Source organism: Malaclemys terrapin, chromosome 2 (genome assembly GCF_027887155.1).
Source record: "Malaclemys terrapin pileata isolate rMalTer1 chromosome 2, rMalTer1.hap1, whole genome shotgun sequence".
Lineage (NCBI taxonomy): Eukaryota > Metazoa > Chordata > Testudines > Emydidae > Malaclemys > Malaclemys terrapin.
The window spans coordinates 279115742-279131756 of NC_071506.1; the positions used below are offsets into that span (position 1 = coordinate 279115742).

Genomic DNA, 16015 nt, shown 5'->3' on the forward strand with positions numbered 1-16015 from the left:
TTCTCCTTGTAACAACCTTTTATGCACTTGAAAACTGTTATCATGTCCTCTCAGTCTTCTCTTTCCAGACTATGTGTTTATATTATTGAAAGCAATGTCAAAGAAGCTTGACTCGAACTTGGCATGGAAAGTAGTGAGGTGGGAGGTAGTTTTTAGATACTGTGGGAGTTCGTTCCATGGTCTTGGATGAACCCACAAGAAAACCCTGTCTCCCATAGCAACACTTCAGTAACTTCACACTTGCCATACTCAATTGCCATGAGACCCGAAGATCTGGTATTACCTTGTGACAACTCTTTCAGTCATCCTTTAAAGATGAAAAACTGTATTATATGCAGTAACTATTCTGATTTGTGAAATCTCACCATCTTGTCCTGAAAAGTAACCCTGCAGTAAAAGGCTCTTACCTTTCACAGTCAGCATTGCAGAGGTCGTCTCATCCCCAGCAATGCAGGAATACTCGCCGGTGTCGTTAGGCTCCAGGTGTTGAATACATAACTCATGAATGGTACCATCTTGTCTGATTCCATACTTGGAACTTGACTGAAGCAACCTGCCATCTTTCCTCCACTCTACTATAGCGTTAGTTATTGTGACCTCACAGCATAGCTTGACCATTCCTCCCTCTTCTACTTCCTCATTCTTTAGCTGTTGCTTGAACAGAGGTTTAATAGCTGTGGAGTCAAGAACAGCCAATAGACAATCCATTAGCTATGTGTTTGTATGTAGAAAGATCAACCCAGATACACTCCAACACAAGGAGCCTGGCTGCTTGGGGCCTTATGCTGCAGAACAAATATGCATTTAATAATGTCAGAGGTAAATAAACCACTTGTGTTCCCAATACATAAAGAAAGGCAAGCTCAGTGCAATTTCCCTAGAGCTTTTATCCCACACAAAGTTCAGAGTTTCTTTATCAGAAGGAGCTCTATTATGAGCCTTCTTGTGATGTAGAAGATAGTGTTAGGAGTCAGGATGCACTATTAGCATTCATTCTAAATACAGAGTATACTCTTCTTACTAACACCAGTGTAACTCCATTGACTTTAATGGAGTTACTCCTGATTTACACCAACTTGAGAAAGAGGAGAATCAGGCCTTAAACACACGTTCTGTTGCACCACTCTCTTTCCAAAATCCTTAGACTCTCAACAATAATCCCTTGAAGAAGATGAAGCACTATTGCACTAGAACAAATTCCATCCAACTACTTGGACAACTGTCACGGAACTGTTGGGAGGCTAGTTAATTATGTGACTAGCCACCCACTTTATTTTTGTTTTGTTTAAATGCTCATAGTGTTCATGATTTTCACTGCAGTTTAGTAAAGATGAAAATCAGTAGGTAATCAAAGTGCTTCTATAACTTGTTTATGCATAATGATTCTATTGCTGCACTGGACTAGAAAATAACCCAAACTACCAAATCTGAAGAATTAACATTTGTTAAAATCATGGAGTCCTCATATTTTCTTACAATTGTTAATATTTGAAGGACACAAGGAGGTCACTTATATGTAGGGTTACCAGATAGCAACTGTGAAAAAACGGGATAGGGGATGGGGGGGGGGGGGTAATAGGAGCCTATATAAGGAAAAAGTCCCCAAAACCGGGACTGTCCCTTTAAAAACGGGACATCTGGTCAGCCTACTTATATGCAGTGAATTATGCACCCTAACAGGCATTCTAAAAATGTCCCTCCATAATTCACTTTTGTGCATTCCGATTCGTGGTTTTGTATCTGCTTTTCTCTCATTCAACTTATTTCTAATTTCATGTATTCACAAAAAAATTAAGAGTAATTTCTCTAACATGTCACTGATCCATGTTTTTAAACTGTGCCCCATTTGGGGTGATGCTAACCATTCACTCTGAGGTTGGCTGTGCTCTGTTGATCTCCAGTATCACAGGTGTAATCAGATGTGTCTTCTGGTTCTGTGTTATGGATCACAAGTTCAGCTACGAGACCCTCTAATTTCATTTCGTATTTGGCACATGGAAAGAGGTCCATGGTGCCTTTTCTCCATTGCACAGAAGCCGTGGGCTTTGTCAGCTCACACCGGAGTTTTACTGTAGCCCCTTCTTCCACTTCCTTGTCCTTGAGCTCCCTTTTGAAAAGAACTGGGAGGGCTAAAAGGAAAGAGAGAAAAAAAAACAGGGGCTTTTATTTAACCCCAAATCAAGTACCTGTTAACATAACCAGACACTGATGTTGTGGGAAAGGTAGCGCCTGCTTTTTAAAAATACCCCCAAAGTCACTATCATAGAACGTATACTGCCAACTTGTAATGACAATGGCAACTGATTCCATTATATTCAAAAGAGGCTGTCTTCAATTCTGAAGTTTCCTTCAAGTACTCTTTGACTTTACGCCTTCCCTTGGTTGAGTTCTCTGAGCAAAATTAACTTTGAACCGATCCCAGAGATATGTCGGTATTCAAAAATGAATCTTCCTAGGGCCAGACCTTGGGAAAGTCCCATGTTGGCCTCATTCCAGTTACTAGATGGAGAACTTTGTTTTTGTTTAATATTGGAGAGGACATCAGTGGTGCATCAAGACAAATGTCCAGTGACGTTATGTTGACTCATTGCAGAGCTTCCCTCTCAAACTCTTCCCAAATGTATGGGAAAGTGACTCATGTTACAAGCCAACACTCTCATGGTCTGTGACAAAGCTTCCTCTCTGCTTCGGTGGGTCCTGCGCTTCCGTTTAGCGGCAGACTGAGGTATTTCGCTTTTCCCTCAGAATTTTCCCCATGCTCCTGGTTTTACTGTCCACACCCTGTCGGAGCAGGGTACCTGCCAGCCTCCCAGACAGTGGGGAGGGAGTGGAGCCTCTCAGTCTCTGGTAGCCCCTCCGGTCATGGTGGCAACAGACCAGACACCCGGTTCAGTCTCTTCCCTCAGACCTCCGGGGACCAGAAGGGCCATCCGCCCCATTAGGCAGAGATTCTCCTGCCCTTCGCCTCTGTACCTGCGTGGCTTCTCTCCTAATGCTTGTTAGTGTCTGCACTGCCCAGCTCTCCAGTAGCTTGCCCTTCTCCTTCAGCTCCTATCGCGCGCCCCTATCTGGCTGGAGGGGAGGCTTTTAACAGGTTCTGGCAGGCCCTTCATTGGCCCCAGATGTCCTAGTTAACCCAGAGTAACGCCTGTTCAGCTACCAAGGGAAAAGGGACCTGCTTATCCTGGGGCTAATATATCTGCCTTCCAGCACTCTCCTGTACAGCTTGCGCCTGCCCACCTTCCCAGAACCCATTAGGAGCAGTCTCCTGTAGTTGTCTGGCCTGACCCCGTCCCAGCTCCTACCAACAAATACGATCTCTTGAAATAAAGCACCATCTCCTCTTCCATATCACTGTGCCCTTCAGGACAATGGTGCGGGGCAACTTTATTTAAAAAAAATATTAATAAGATGGAAGGAAGAAAATCATGATACCCCAAAATTATATAATTCAATCACGTTCCTTTTGTGTGCTGAAGCAAATCGATTGTTTCAGGAGCGAAGTCAGGGAGGGACTCTGGTCACCTACCTTTCACATATAAAGAAGCCTTTGTTTCCTGTTCCCCAATATCACAGCTGTACTCTCCTGTATCTTCTACTTGGAGATTATGTACTAAGAGCTCTACGATGCATTTCCTCTGTTTCATTTCATACTTATTGCTGGGCTGCAGCCCCAGGCCTCCTCTCCTCCATTCCACTGGAACGTTTGGTTTTGACAGCTCACAATGTAACGTGGCTGTACCTCCTTCTTCAGCCTCCTGATTCTGAAGGGGCTGCTTAAATACAATGGGCAGGGCTGCAAAAATTGGGAGGTAAATATTTTAAGTGCATGTTAGTCCCCAAAAGAAGATATCTGCCTGGGTCCATCAAGAACAAGCTAAAGCAGGGTTACTCTAATACTGGTCTGTGGACCACTTCTTGTCGGCCCATTGCATGAACCATTTTTGAACCAAGAAACGGGGGTGGGGGGGGGGGAAGATTGTGGCATTAGGAGCAGTGTTTGTTCATGAGTAGATCTGTCTCACAAAGTATTCCACAAAATGAACACGTCTGAGAGTCACTGATCTATTCTAATCAGACTTTTCTATGGAAGCATCTCTACAAGAACAGAAGAGGCTGCATTTGAAGAACACAGTATCTGAAAGTGAATTTGTCCTCCTATGTGGTCTCTTTCCCTCCAATCAGCTTTTAAGATTTATAACAGCCTGTTGTGTTTTGCTTAGAGAATCTTCTCCTTTAGACTGTAAACGCCTTGGGACAGAGACTATCTTTTTGTTCTGTGTTTGTACAGCACAAAGCACAGTGGGGTCCTGGCCTGTGACCATGGCTACAGTAATATAAATACATAATACTAGTAATAGATAAATCCTCAGCCAATGCATAAAAGGCAACGTTAAGTTTCAAAATGTCACAGTGGTTAGTACAATGGGAAATGAATGGAATTGGAGAAAGAGTTTCAGCTTTCAGAAAGGACCTAGTTTAGTATGACACCAGGGGGTTAGGCAGGTAAGTCGAGCAACACTAATTGCATTCAAACTCTACCATCAGCATGTAGCACTGACCACTCAGAACATGTAATAAATATCTGTTTCCCACAACTCTACCCGCCTGCACTACCACTTATTATTAATGAAAAATAAAAAAAGGAACAGCTCGAAAAAGAAAAGGGAATTCAGCAACAAATAACTCATCGTTGTGTTTTCTCTCATCAGCACTTAAGTTATACAGTAACTATAGTCAACATTTGATTGACAGCAAAGTTTCTTTCACCAGACACAGCTTTTCCCTTCTGGGCAAAATCTCTGTCGCCATAAAAAACAGCTGCTCATGATGGAAAGTCAGCCAATTCTGCCACATAAACTGCCTTTCATTTGCACAAAGTAATTTGAAGCGAAAGTTTAAAAAAAAAAAACCTTTCACTTTTCACAAACCCATAAACATAGCACTTTTCAGTAGTAGTGGTCATTCCCTGCCCTACAGATTCAGATGACGTCTGAAGTTGGACCAAATTAATTACTAGTGAAACTCCACGGACTTCAGCTTGGGTTACAAAAATCCACTTGGCGCATTCAGTGTGAGAAACATTTTAAATATGGGGTCACCCACACAAACAGCAGTTATAGAAGAGCTCACCAAATTCTCATTTGCTATCAACTTCACTCCACTCAGATGGCTTGGGGGCATCAGTATCTTTACATCACCATATTGTTTAACTGCTTTGCTGCTGCTTGAACATTTCAGGTATGCCAGGCAATCCCCACTCCATCAAGACTGGCACATGTGCCAGATGTGGGGAACATTCCATTCAGATTTCAGAGGAATACACCAAGAGCACAACAGAACACACACTGGAATAGAGGACCAGCAGCAAAGCAACTAAGGCAAAATTAGAAGGCCTTTATTTCATAGCACATTTATGTGGCCAGTGTTGCAACGTTCTGCCTACCATGTATGGTCACTGCAGCTGTTGTCTGTTGATCCCCAGAGTCACAGGTATATTTTCCTGTATCTTCCAGTTTTAAGTCATGAATGATCAGCTCAGCAATGGGCCCTTGTCGCTTCAGCTCATATTTCAGTCCAGGGTAGAGAGTTGTAGTGCCTTTCCTCCACTCTACTGGAGCACTAGGTTTGGTAAGCTCACACCGCAGTGTGACTGTGCCACCTTCTTCTGCCTCCTCATCTCGAAGCTCATGTTTAAAAAGTGCTGGTAGGGCTATGAAATAAAAACAGAACGTACATCATAAAGCAACTGGGCTTTCTCGGGGGAGAGATAGTGTAGAAAGAGTTTGAACTCTGTAACCCTCTACACTGAACTATTTTACTGTGTCAAAGCCTCAGGAATTTACGGTAGTAGATCCCAAACAGGTCATGTGCATATTTTCAGAACCAGAAGGTATCTATTTCAGGAAGCAGCTCTTGCTATGTATTTTGCTCATTCTTAACATGAACCAGGACCTTACAGGTGGCAGGAGACTTTTATTGCTACAAAAGGAACCAATATGCTGTGTCCGCCCCCTGGTCTTGGAAAAGTTCTCGGGGCGGAAGAGTTGATCTGAACATCTGAGCATTTCAATGTTTTTCCTAAAGGAGGGTTTTAAGGGATGAAATTAGAGTTACATGGCCCATCTTGGGGCCTGCATGGCATTCTGTGTTGCAATTTTCTTTTGCTGCATGACCACTCTGTTATGCCATTTGGGCTATGCTCTTCTGCTCCCCTTGCTGATTTAATTGTATTCCTGGCCCAAAACTGATGCAGGCTTGTCTGAAACTTGGCCCAGTTTTGCCAAAGAGTTTGTGAAGCTCACTGAACAATTCAGTTCACCTGGGCTGCTTTTTTGGGTTTGCACAATGCACTCGTACAATGAATTGCTCTAGATCTGTTTAATATCTCCTAAATTGCAAACGTGATCCATGACGAAAGAGTGGCCATAATAAAAATTACTATAGTACACCAAGGGCCAATTCAAAGTAAATGGAACAGAACCGGAGTCACAAACATCCATCCCAGGGCTGAAGTACAGAATACAGCACACCAGAAAGGCCCAACTATTGGTCAAAGGCTTTGCTCACACTAGTCTTCTTACTGAATCTCAAGGTAGTTAGCGAAGGATGCAGGATTCAGCCAGAAATGTGCACAAAACCACACCTCTCATCTACCACTAGTCAGAAGCATTATTCCTATCATAGCAGAAGGGGACGCAGGGAAATTGCAAGAGGCACTTATATAGGATGCCCAGATAATGTACAGAGATAAAAACATGTAACTTTTAGATTTAAAAAGGATGATGAGTCACATCCTTCTTTCATTTTAGGAAACTTTTAATCCCCTCTCTTAAGACATCTTCTAAGTATAAAATGCATGAGGACTCTAACGCAGTACTATTGAGAGCTCTTTTACATAGAGTACTCCAGCCTTATCTTTGTTGTGTGCTGGAGTATTATTGTATGAGTACGAGCCTTAATAGCAAGCTTTGGATCCCATGACATTATTTCAATAAGCAAAGCTGGTATTAAAAATACTTCCGAAATTAGTTTCTTTTCCTTTTTACCATGCACTGTTAAGGCAGCTGTGGTCTTCTGGTCTCCACACACACAGGTGTAATCCCCAGCATCCTTCAGGTCTAAACCATGGACTACCAGCTCCACAATGCAACCTTCCTGTCTCATGGTGTACTTGTCATTCAGTTTGAGCACTTTGTGCCCCTTCTTCCACTCCACTGGGGCAGCGACCTTGGTCAGTTCACAGTGCAGAGTGGCTGTTCCACCTTCTGTGGCTTCCTCACTGCACATTTCTTCTTTGAAAGATGGAGGCAGAGCTGAAGGACGCAATATATACAGTGTGTTACAAACTGATGGCAATTAGCTGCTGTTATTGAAAAACAGGAGGTGGAGGGGAAAGCAGAAAAGAGTGAAGGAGGATAGCGCTTGAGAAGAACGGAGGAGAAACAGCAGAGAAGTGAAAAGTGATATTATATCCCAATTGAAATGTATGTCTGAATTCTTGGATTGTTTAGTCTGGTTTTACACTTGTGAAACATCACTGGCCTCAATAGATTTACTCCTGACTTACATAACATAAGAACGGCCATACTGTCTTCCAACAGTGGCCAATGCAGGTGCTTAAGAGAGAATGAATAGAAAAGGAGACTATCGAGTGGATCCATCCCCTGTCGTCCACTCCCAGCTTCTGGCAATCAGAGGCTAGAGACACTCAGAATATGGGGTTGCATCCCTGACCATCTTGGCTAATAGCCATTGATGGACCTATCTTTCACGTCGGGGGCGGGGACGACGACATTAAGACCATAATTTTTGGTGTCCTCCACCTAGCTCCAAGATAATTAGCTCTGTAATGGCCCCCTTCTGTCTCATTTTGTATTTCTCACTTGCTTTCAATTCCTTCTGCCCCCTTCTTCCACTCCACTACAGCTGCCTTGGTCAGCTGACTCTGAGGCATGGTTCCTTGCTTTAGTTTTCTCTTCATTGTTTAGTTCTTCTTTTAAAAATGCAGTCAGGGCCGATGGGCTCACCGTGAGCAGAGAAGTAATCCAAACTCCACAGAACTTTGAACCCTAACTTGTCCTCTTTCCCCAGGATATGATTTTTCTGCTTATGAATTCCTCATTTATCTTCTTCGGATATCTGTCTTGATACATCTCACCCACCCTCTACAGATAACAATCTTCTCTAAACAATGTCTGATAACATGTTCATGACTATTGTTCCCGATTAACTACATAGGCTAGTATGTCAGCTTTCAAGTCATACCTGCACAGTCTCAAATTGGAAAAGAAAACAACATTAAAATGTAAAGGTTGGGTCAGACCAAAATCCCAAATTTGAATCCCAAATCCAAACTATGGGCCTAAGTCTAATCTCCTTGGACGTGATGTATTTCCCACTTAAACTCGTTCGAAACCGAGGTACTGACTTCAACCGTGATTTTTATATCAGTGTGAAAACAAAACAAGATTAAATCAAGAAATCATCATTATCACCTCAGAAAATCAGACTCCAAAGCAAAGCCATCTGAATGGACAATGGCTGCAGGAACAGAACCCTAGTGCAAAACTAGTTCTTACAGAGGAAGTTTTGACTAAATTATTCTTGTGATCTGAGTAGTATTTATTTCCCTATACAAATAGTAGACAGACAGGAAAAGAAAATGCCAGAAAAGGAAGACAACAGAATTGCCAGAGTTGTGTTTTAGGAAAGGAAAAGGCAGAAATTGGATGTGTTAGATAGTACATGAGGATGCAGAATGAGATTTTTCTATACAAGTAGCCTCCAGTTTACCAAAGCTAAGGAATGTTATTCTAAAAAAATGGAGCTGCAGTGAATGAAGCAGACAGAACAGATAAAGGAAATGTGGACACAGAGCCAAGTTTTCCTACCAAGGATGCAGGTGATAAGAAAAATTAGACCTAGTTCATGACAAAATATTATTACCATGTACTGTTAAAGCAGCCGTGGTCTGATGTTCTCCACACACACACGTATAATCTCCTGTATCCTTCTCATCTAGATCATGGACAACCAGCTCTGCAACGGCACCTTCCAGTCTCATTTTGTATTTCTCACTGGCTTTGAGTACCTTGTGCCCTTTCTTCCACTCCACTGGAGCAGCCTTGGTCAGCTCACAGTGGAGAGTGGCGTTTCCACCTTCTTTAGCTTCCTCATTCTTTAGTTCTTCTTTAAAAAGTGCTGGCAAGGCTGAGGGATGCAACACGGACAAAGTGGGCATCAAAATTCCAGAGTTTGAACCCTAATTTCTCATGATATTTCCATTCAGACATTTCTCATTTATCTTGTTCTAACATCTGCTTCGATATGACTGACACTAATCCTTAAAAGAAAACAACTCCTGGTACTGTTTGACCATGTTTTTACTTTACTGTTTGACAATACCTGGAGCCTGGAACCTCAAAGCCATGTTATTCATCATGGACAGTACCTCACCTCTCACAAGAACATTACAAATGAGATGTAGTGCCTATGTCAATGGAATTGACAATTTACGCTGCTAGATGTAATCTTATTGTACCTATATGGACATGATCTCTTGGAGACTGGCACACCGATAAGTTTTCAGACCACTTACAAGCTAAAATAATGAAAGCAACTAGACAGCAAAACATAAATCACACACTTCTGGTTTTAAATCGAGGTGCATGGGAAAGCCTCTAAAACATGACCAGAGAATGTTGGCTTCTCACTTATCTCCTCAGAAACCATACCCCAAAATAAAAACATCCATAAGAGACACAAACAATGTCTATAGGAACAAAACTCTGGTGCAAATTTCAGCCAAACCTGCCTCATGCATAACAAGTGTTAACTAGGGAAGGAGAACAGGAAAAGAACAAGGCCTAGAAAAGGAGTCAGAAGAAAAGAAAAATCCATGCTTCAGGGAAGGACAGGGAGCATTAGAATGTGGTCAGATAAAGCACAATGGGATAGGATAGGATCTTTTTGTATAAATAGCCTCCATGTCTTCAGAGCCAGGGAACGTTACTCCACACAAAAGGAGTTGCAGTGAATGAGGTGGAGAGTAGTAAAACAGATTAAGGAAATGTGAACACGGAGCAAGGATTTATTTCCAATTTTGTTTCTAAGGAGGCAGCAGAATAAAACATAATAAGCACTGACAATGTATTAGCTGACAGTTTATTTTTACCATTTACTGTTAAGGTAGCTGTGGTCTGCTGGTCTCCACACACACACGTATAATCTCCAGTGTCCTTCACCTCCAGATTGCAGAGAGCCAGTTCTGCCATGGCACCTTCTTGTCTCATTTTGTATTTCTCACTGGCTTTGAGCACCTTGTGCCCTTTCTTCCACTCCACTGGAGCAGCCTTGGTCAGCTCACAGCGTAGAGTCGCTGCTCCATTTTCTGTAGCGTCCAAGCTCTTCAGTTCTTCTTTGAACAGTGGAGGCAGGGCTGAAGAATACAAAATGAATGGAGAGTGCATGAAAGTTCACACTGGCAGCTGGCTGGTGTGTTGGGGAGAAAATTGAATCCTACAGTGTGAAGACCTGGTCCAATGTCCAGAGAATGCAATGGAAAGGTGCCCACTGGCTTCAGTGGGCATTGGACAAGGACCTTAAGAAGGATATAAAGTAAAACGGAAGGAGGAAAGGTAGCTGAGAACATTTGCATATACACAATTATTTTCCCCATTATAAACCATAGGAAGCGGAATACAAGCAAATTGCAAGGGCATGTAAAAAGACAAATTGAAAGCATGGGAAAAGAACACAACAAGCTAATAAAATCCATCTAAGGAAGAGCTTGCAATGGAATAATACTGCTGTCATAAATAAGACAGTAAACCAAAACGCATACATGTAATGTCTCATATCTATTTATTTTACCATGCACCGTTAAGGCAGCTGTGGTCTTCTGGTCTCCACACACACAGGTGTAATCTCCAGCATCCTTCAGGTCTAAACCATGGACCACCAGCTCCACAATGCAACCTTCCTGTCTCATTGTGTACTTGTCATTCGGTCTGAGCACTTTGTGCCCCTTCTTCCACTCCACTGGGGCAGCGACCTTGGTCAGTTCACAGTGCAGAGTGGCTGTTCCACCTTCTGTGGCTTCCTCACTGCACATTTCTTCTTTGAAAGATGGAGGCAGAGCTGAAGGACGCAATATATACAGTGTGTTACAGACTGATGGCAATTAACTGCTGTAGTTGAAAAACAGGGGATGGAGGGGAAATCAGAAAAGAGTGACGGAGGATAGAGCTTGAGAAGAACGGAGGAGAAACAGCAGAGAAGTGGAAAGTGATATTATATCCCAATTGAAATGTATGTCTGAATTCTTGGATTGTTTAGTCTGGTTTTACACTTGTGAAACATCACTGACCTCCGTAGATTTACTCCTGACTTACATAACATAAGAATGGCCATACTGGGTCAGCCCAGTATCCTGTCTTCTAGCAGTGGCCATTGCAGGTGCTGAAGAGATAATGAACAGAAAAGGCAATCATCAAGTGATCCATCCCCCTGTCGTCCGCTCCCAGCTTCTGGCAATCAGAGGCTAGGGACACTCAGAATATGGGGTTGCATCCCTGACCATCTTGGCTAATAGCCATTGATGGACCTATCTTTCACATCTGCAAGGGGAGCATTAAGACCATAATCTTTAGTATCTTCCACCTAGATCGGAGACAATTAGCTCTCTTAACGGCCTCCTTCTGTCTCATTTTGTATTTCCTTCTGCCCCCTTTTCCCACTCCACTACAGCTGCCTTGGTCAGCTGACTCTGAGGCATGGTTCCTTGCTTTGGTTTTCTCTTCATTCTTTAGTTCTTCTTTTAAAAATGCAGTCAGGGCTGATGGGCTCACCGTGAGCAGAGAAGTGATCAAAACTCCACAGATCTTTTAACCCTAACTTGTCCTCCTTCCTCAGGATCTGATTTCTCTGTTTACGCATTCCTCATTACCGTCTTCAGATACCTGCCTTGATACGTCTCACCAACTCTCTAAAGATAACAATCTCCTCTGAACAATGTCTGATAACATGTTCACGACTATTGTTCCCAATTAACTACATGGGCTAGTATCTCAGCATTACAAATGAGATGTCGTGCCTATGTTAATGGAATTGACAATTTACATGGCTAGATGTATTATTATTCTATCTATATGGACACAATCTCTCGGAGGCTGGCACACCGATAAGTTTTCAGACCACTTACAAGCTAAAATAATGAAAGCAACTAGACAGCAAAACATAAATCACACACTTCTGGTTTTAAATCGAGGTGCATGGGACTACCTCTAAAACATGACCAGAGAATGTTGGCTTCTCACTTATCTCCTCAGAAATCATAACCCAAAATAAAAACATCCATAGGAGACACAAACAATGGCTACAGGAACAAAGTCCTAGTGCAAAACTAATTCTTATGACGCAAATTTCAGCCAAGCTCACCGCATGCATAATGAGTGTTAACTAGGGAAGGAGGAAAGGGAAATAACACTGCCCAGAAAAGAAGGAGTCAGAAGAAAGGAAAAATCCATGCTTTAGGGAAGGACAGGGGGCATTAGGATGAGTCGGATAAAACACGATGGGATAGGATAGGATCTTTTTGAATAAATAGCCTCCATTTCTTCACAGCCAAGGAATATTATTCCAAACAATAGGAGTTGCAATGAATGAGGTGGGCAGAAGTACAACAGATAGAGCAAATGTGAACACAGAGCAAGGATTCATTTCCAAATTTGTTTCTAAGGAGGCAGCAGAATAAAACATAATAATTACTGATAGTGTATTAGCTGACAGTTTATTTTTACCATTTACTGTTAAGGTAGCTGTGGTCTGCTGGTCTCCACACACACAGGTATAATCGTCAGTATCCTTCACCTCTAGATTGTGGATCACCAGCTCTGCCATGGCACCTTCTAGTCTCATTTTGTATTTCTCACTTGCTTCGAGCACCTTGTGCCCTTTCTTCCACTCCACCTGAGCAGTTTTGGTCAGCTCACAGTGCAGAGTGGCAGCTTCACCTTCTGTCACTTCCTTGTTCCTCAATTCTTCTTTGAAACGTGCAGGTAGAGCTGAGGGCACAATAGATCTGATGTCAACACTTATGGAAGAATCCCAATTGGCTGGGATTCAGCTGATGAAATGGAGGTGGAGGAAAATGAGAAAAATACACAAAATGAAAGAGAAAAACTGAAAGGAATTTCCTTTACTTTCTCCTTTTTGAGGGGTGGATTGGCAATGCCCAGGAATTTTGACCCAAAGTTTTATCCCGTAGAAAGAAATGAATAGTAGGTAGGATGGAAGAAGCAACAGAGAAATGGCAAATTAATCTCAAGCTCATTACATGATTCCAGGGGCTGACAGTTTGAGTTTCAGGAGTGATACTAGAAAATTAGTATTCATATTAGTATTGAATATTGATAGGGTTTTTTTTTACCATGTACTGTTAAAGCAGCTGTTGTCTTCTGATCCCCAGACACACAGGTATAATCTCTAGCATCCTTCAGTTCTACATCATGGATAACCAACTCTGCAATGGTACCCTGCTGCCTCATTTTATATTTGTCACTTGTTTGGAGCTCAATGTGCCCTATTTTCCACTCCACGGGAGCAACTTTGCTTAGTTCACAGCGCAGAGTGACTGATCCACCTTCTGTAACTTCCTCATTCTTTAGTTCTTGCTTGAAAAGTACAGGCAGGGCTGGGGAATATGAGGTAAACAGACAATGCATTAAAACTGAAAAGTCTGTGGTAAGTGGCTAGGGTGACCAGACAGCCAATGTGAAAAATTGGGACCAGGGGTAGGGAGTAATAGGAGCCTATATAAGAAAAAGACCCAAAAATCGGGACTGTCCCTATAAAATCGGGACATCTGGTCACCCTATAAGTGGCTGGTACCATGTATTATGCTGAAGCCTTTCACCTCTCATAACTTAGGATCAAATCTGGTTAGTTTTGGGATTTCACTCTGGCCATTCAGATTGTGGTCAATATCATTATGCCCTGGAAAATAAAGTTCATTTGACAATCACGGCACGGAGGAAGCTCAACATACAATGGATCAGCTTGGTTTGATGTGGACTATAAAAAGTGTGTGAGGAAGCATATATAATATGCGCCCTGCTCCACATCTACATTCAGTCCAGCCAGTCTCCACATTGGATGATCACTAACATAGAATATTTTTTTAATTGATCATCTAAGTCATATGGAAACAAGAAGTTCTCCTTTTTCAGCTATACACAAATTAATAAGAGCCCAAGAGAATTAGAGGGGTAGCCGTGTTAGTCTGAATCTGTAAAAAGCAACAGAGGGTCCTGTGGCACCTTTGAGACTAACAGAAGTATTGGGAGCATAAGCTTTCGTGGATAAGAACCTCACTTCTTCAGATGCAAGTGAAGAAGTGAGGTTCTTACCCACGAAAGCTTATGCTCCCAATACTTCTGTTAGTCTCAAAGGTGCCACAGGACCAAGAGAATTAGGTGACTCTTCTGTGGAACAATAATGGGTTTCACAGAAACAAATGGTAGAGTATTAAGCATTAATTTGGAATATATTATTTACCATTTACTATCAACGTAGCTGTGGTCTGCTGGTCGCCACACATGCATGTGTAATCTCCTGCATCCTGCAGATCTAGATCATGGATCTCCAGCTCAGCAGTGACACTATCCTGTCTCATGCTGTATTTTTCACTCGCCTTGAGTATCTTGTGCCCTTTCTTCCACTCCACTGAAGCAGGCTTGTTCAGCTCACAGTGCAGAGTGGCGGTTTTGCCTTCTGTGACTTCCAAGTTCTTCAGTTCTTCTTTGAAAAGTGCAGGCAGAGCTGAGGATCACAGAATGGACGGACAGTGCATTAAACATTGTAAGTGCCAGATGGCTGGTGTGATTGGGGGAAAATGGAAAAAAATTACATTGTAAAGAGGAAGCAAGAAAAACAGGATGAACAAAGGAAGCTAAGAACTCTTTGAGTTGAAATCAGCTTCCTTTCCTCACAATATATTTCAGGACTATTAATGCACCCAGTGGAATTCCAAGGAATAAGACAAGCAATAAAGAGCAAAGTAACAAAAATTATAAATACATATAAACAATTAACTACTAAAAAAAAAACAAAGCTCCAGACATAGATGCAGGCACAATGACTAGTAGATGGGGTGGTAGGCAATTGAATTTTGATTTTTGTTTTACCATGCACTATCAAGCCAGCAGTTGTCTTCTGGTCTCCACACACACAGGTATAATCTCCAGCATCCTTCAGTTCTACATCATGGATAACCAGTTTAACAACAGCACCCTCCTGTCTCATTTTGTATTTGTCACTCGCTTTGAGCAAACTGTCCCCTTTCATCCACTCTACTTGAGTGGCTTTGGTCAGTGCACAGCGCAGAGTGGCCGTTCCACCTTCTCTAACTTCCTCGTTCTTCAGTTCTTCTTTGATGAGTGCAGGCAGAGCTGGAGGGTGTAAAAGACAGAGCATTAAAATGGAGCTCTGAGCACAACCACCAGAGAATAGGTGGAAGAGGGACCATAGAAAACGTCACAGGCTGGAAGAAGGGGATAAAAGTAGAAAATGTCTTAGGGCGTGTGATGGGGTGGACTCCCCACATTGGCACTGCAAAAGCTGAATTGGGCCAAGTGGGTCTAATTAGCCAATTAGGCTGCAATCTGGGAGCAGTAGGCTTGGGAGGAAATCCTTACTTAGGGGAAGCTCAACTGTGTGGGAATGGGCGGGACTTATAGAAAGACAGGAACTTGGATGCAGAGGGGGCTGCAGGGAGGTAGTCTGCAGGGAGGTGTGTTGTGGGGGGGAGACAAATACCTGCTGGTTACTCCCTGGGAGGAAGGAGTTGAGAGGCTGCCAAACCCAGAGGAGTGGGGAGGGCCATGAGGAAAGGAAGAGGAGCAGAGAAAGGCAGAAAGGTACAGGAAGAAATCACATCTTCGCTGCTGCTTAGAAGGTCCCTGAGCTGGAACCTGGAGTAGTGGGTGGGCCCGGGCTCCCCCTACCAGCCACC

The 16015-nt window shown here is 42.7% G+C and overlaps 1 protein-coding gene across 3 annotated transcripts in view; it reads right to left on the bottom strand.

The window, feature by feature from the left end:
- The window catches only part of OBSCN (obscurin, cytoskeletal calmodulin and titin-interacting RhoGEF), a 308809-nt gene that overhangs the window by 137865 nt on the left and 154929 nt on the right, over positions 1-16015 (bottom strand). For all 3 annotated transcript variants that reach the window (XM_054016662.1, XM_054016661.1, XM_054016659.1), the window contains exons 57-68: positions 15189-15452; positions 14560-14823; positions 13433-13696; positions 12804-13067; positions 10876-11142; positions 10178-10441; positions 8950-9213; positions 7050-7316; positions 5447-5713; positions 3530-3796; positions 1863-2129; positions 408-674 (exon numbers count right to left, since the gene is read on the bottom strand). In XM_054016662.1, the coding sequence (XP_053872637.1) occupies positions 408-674; positions 1863-2129; positions 3530-3796; positions 5447-5713; positions 7050-7316; positions 8950-9213; positions 10178-10441; positions 10876-11142; positions 12804-13067; positions 13433-13696; positions 14560-14823; positions 15189-15452 (3186 nt within the window). The remainder of the gene's footprint in view (positions 1-407; positions 675-1862; positions 2130-3529; positions 3797-5446; positions 5714-7049; positions 7317-8949; positions 9214-10177; positions 10442-10875; positions 11143-12803; positions 13068-13432; positions 13697-14559; positions 14824-15188; positions 15453-16015) is intronic.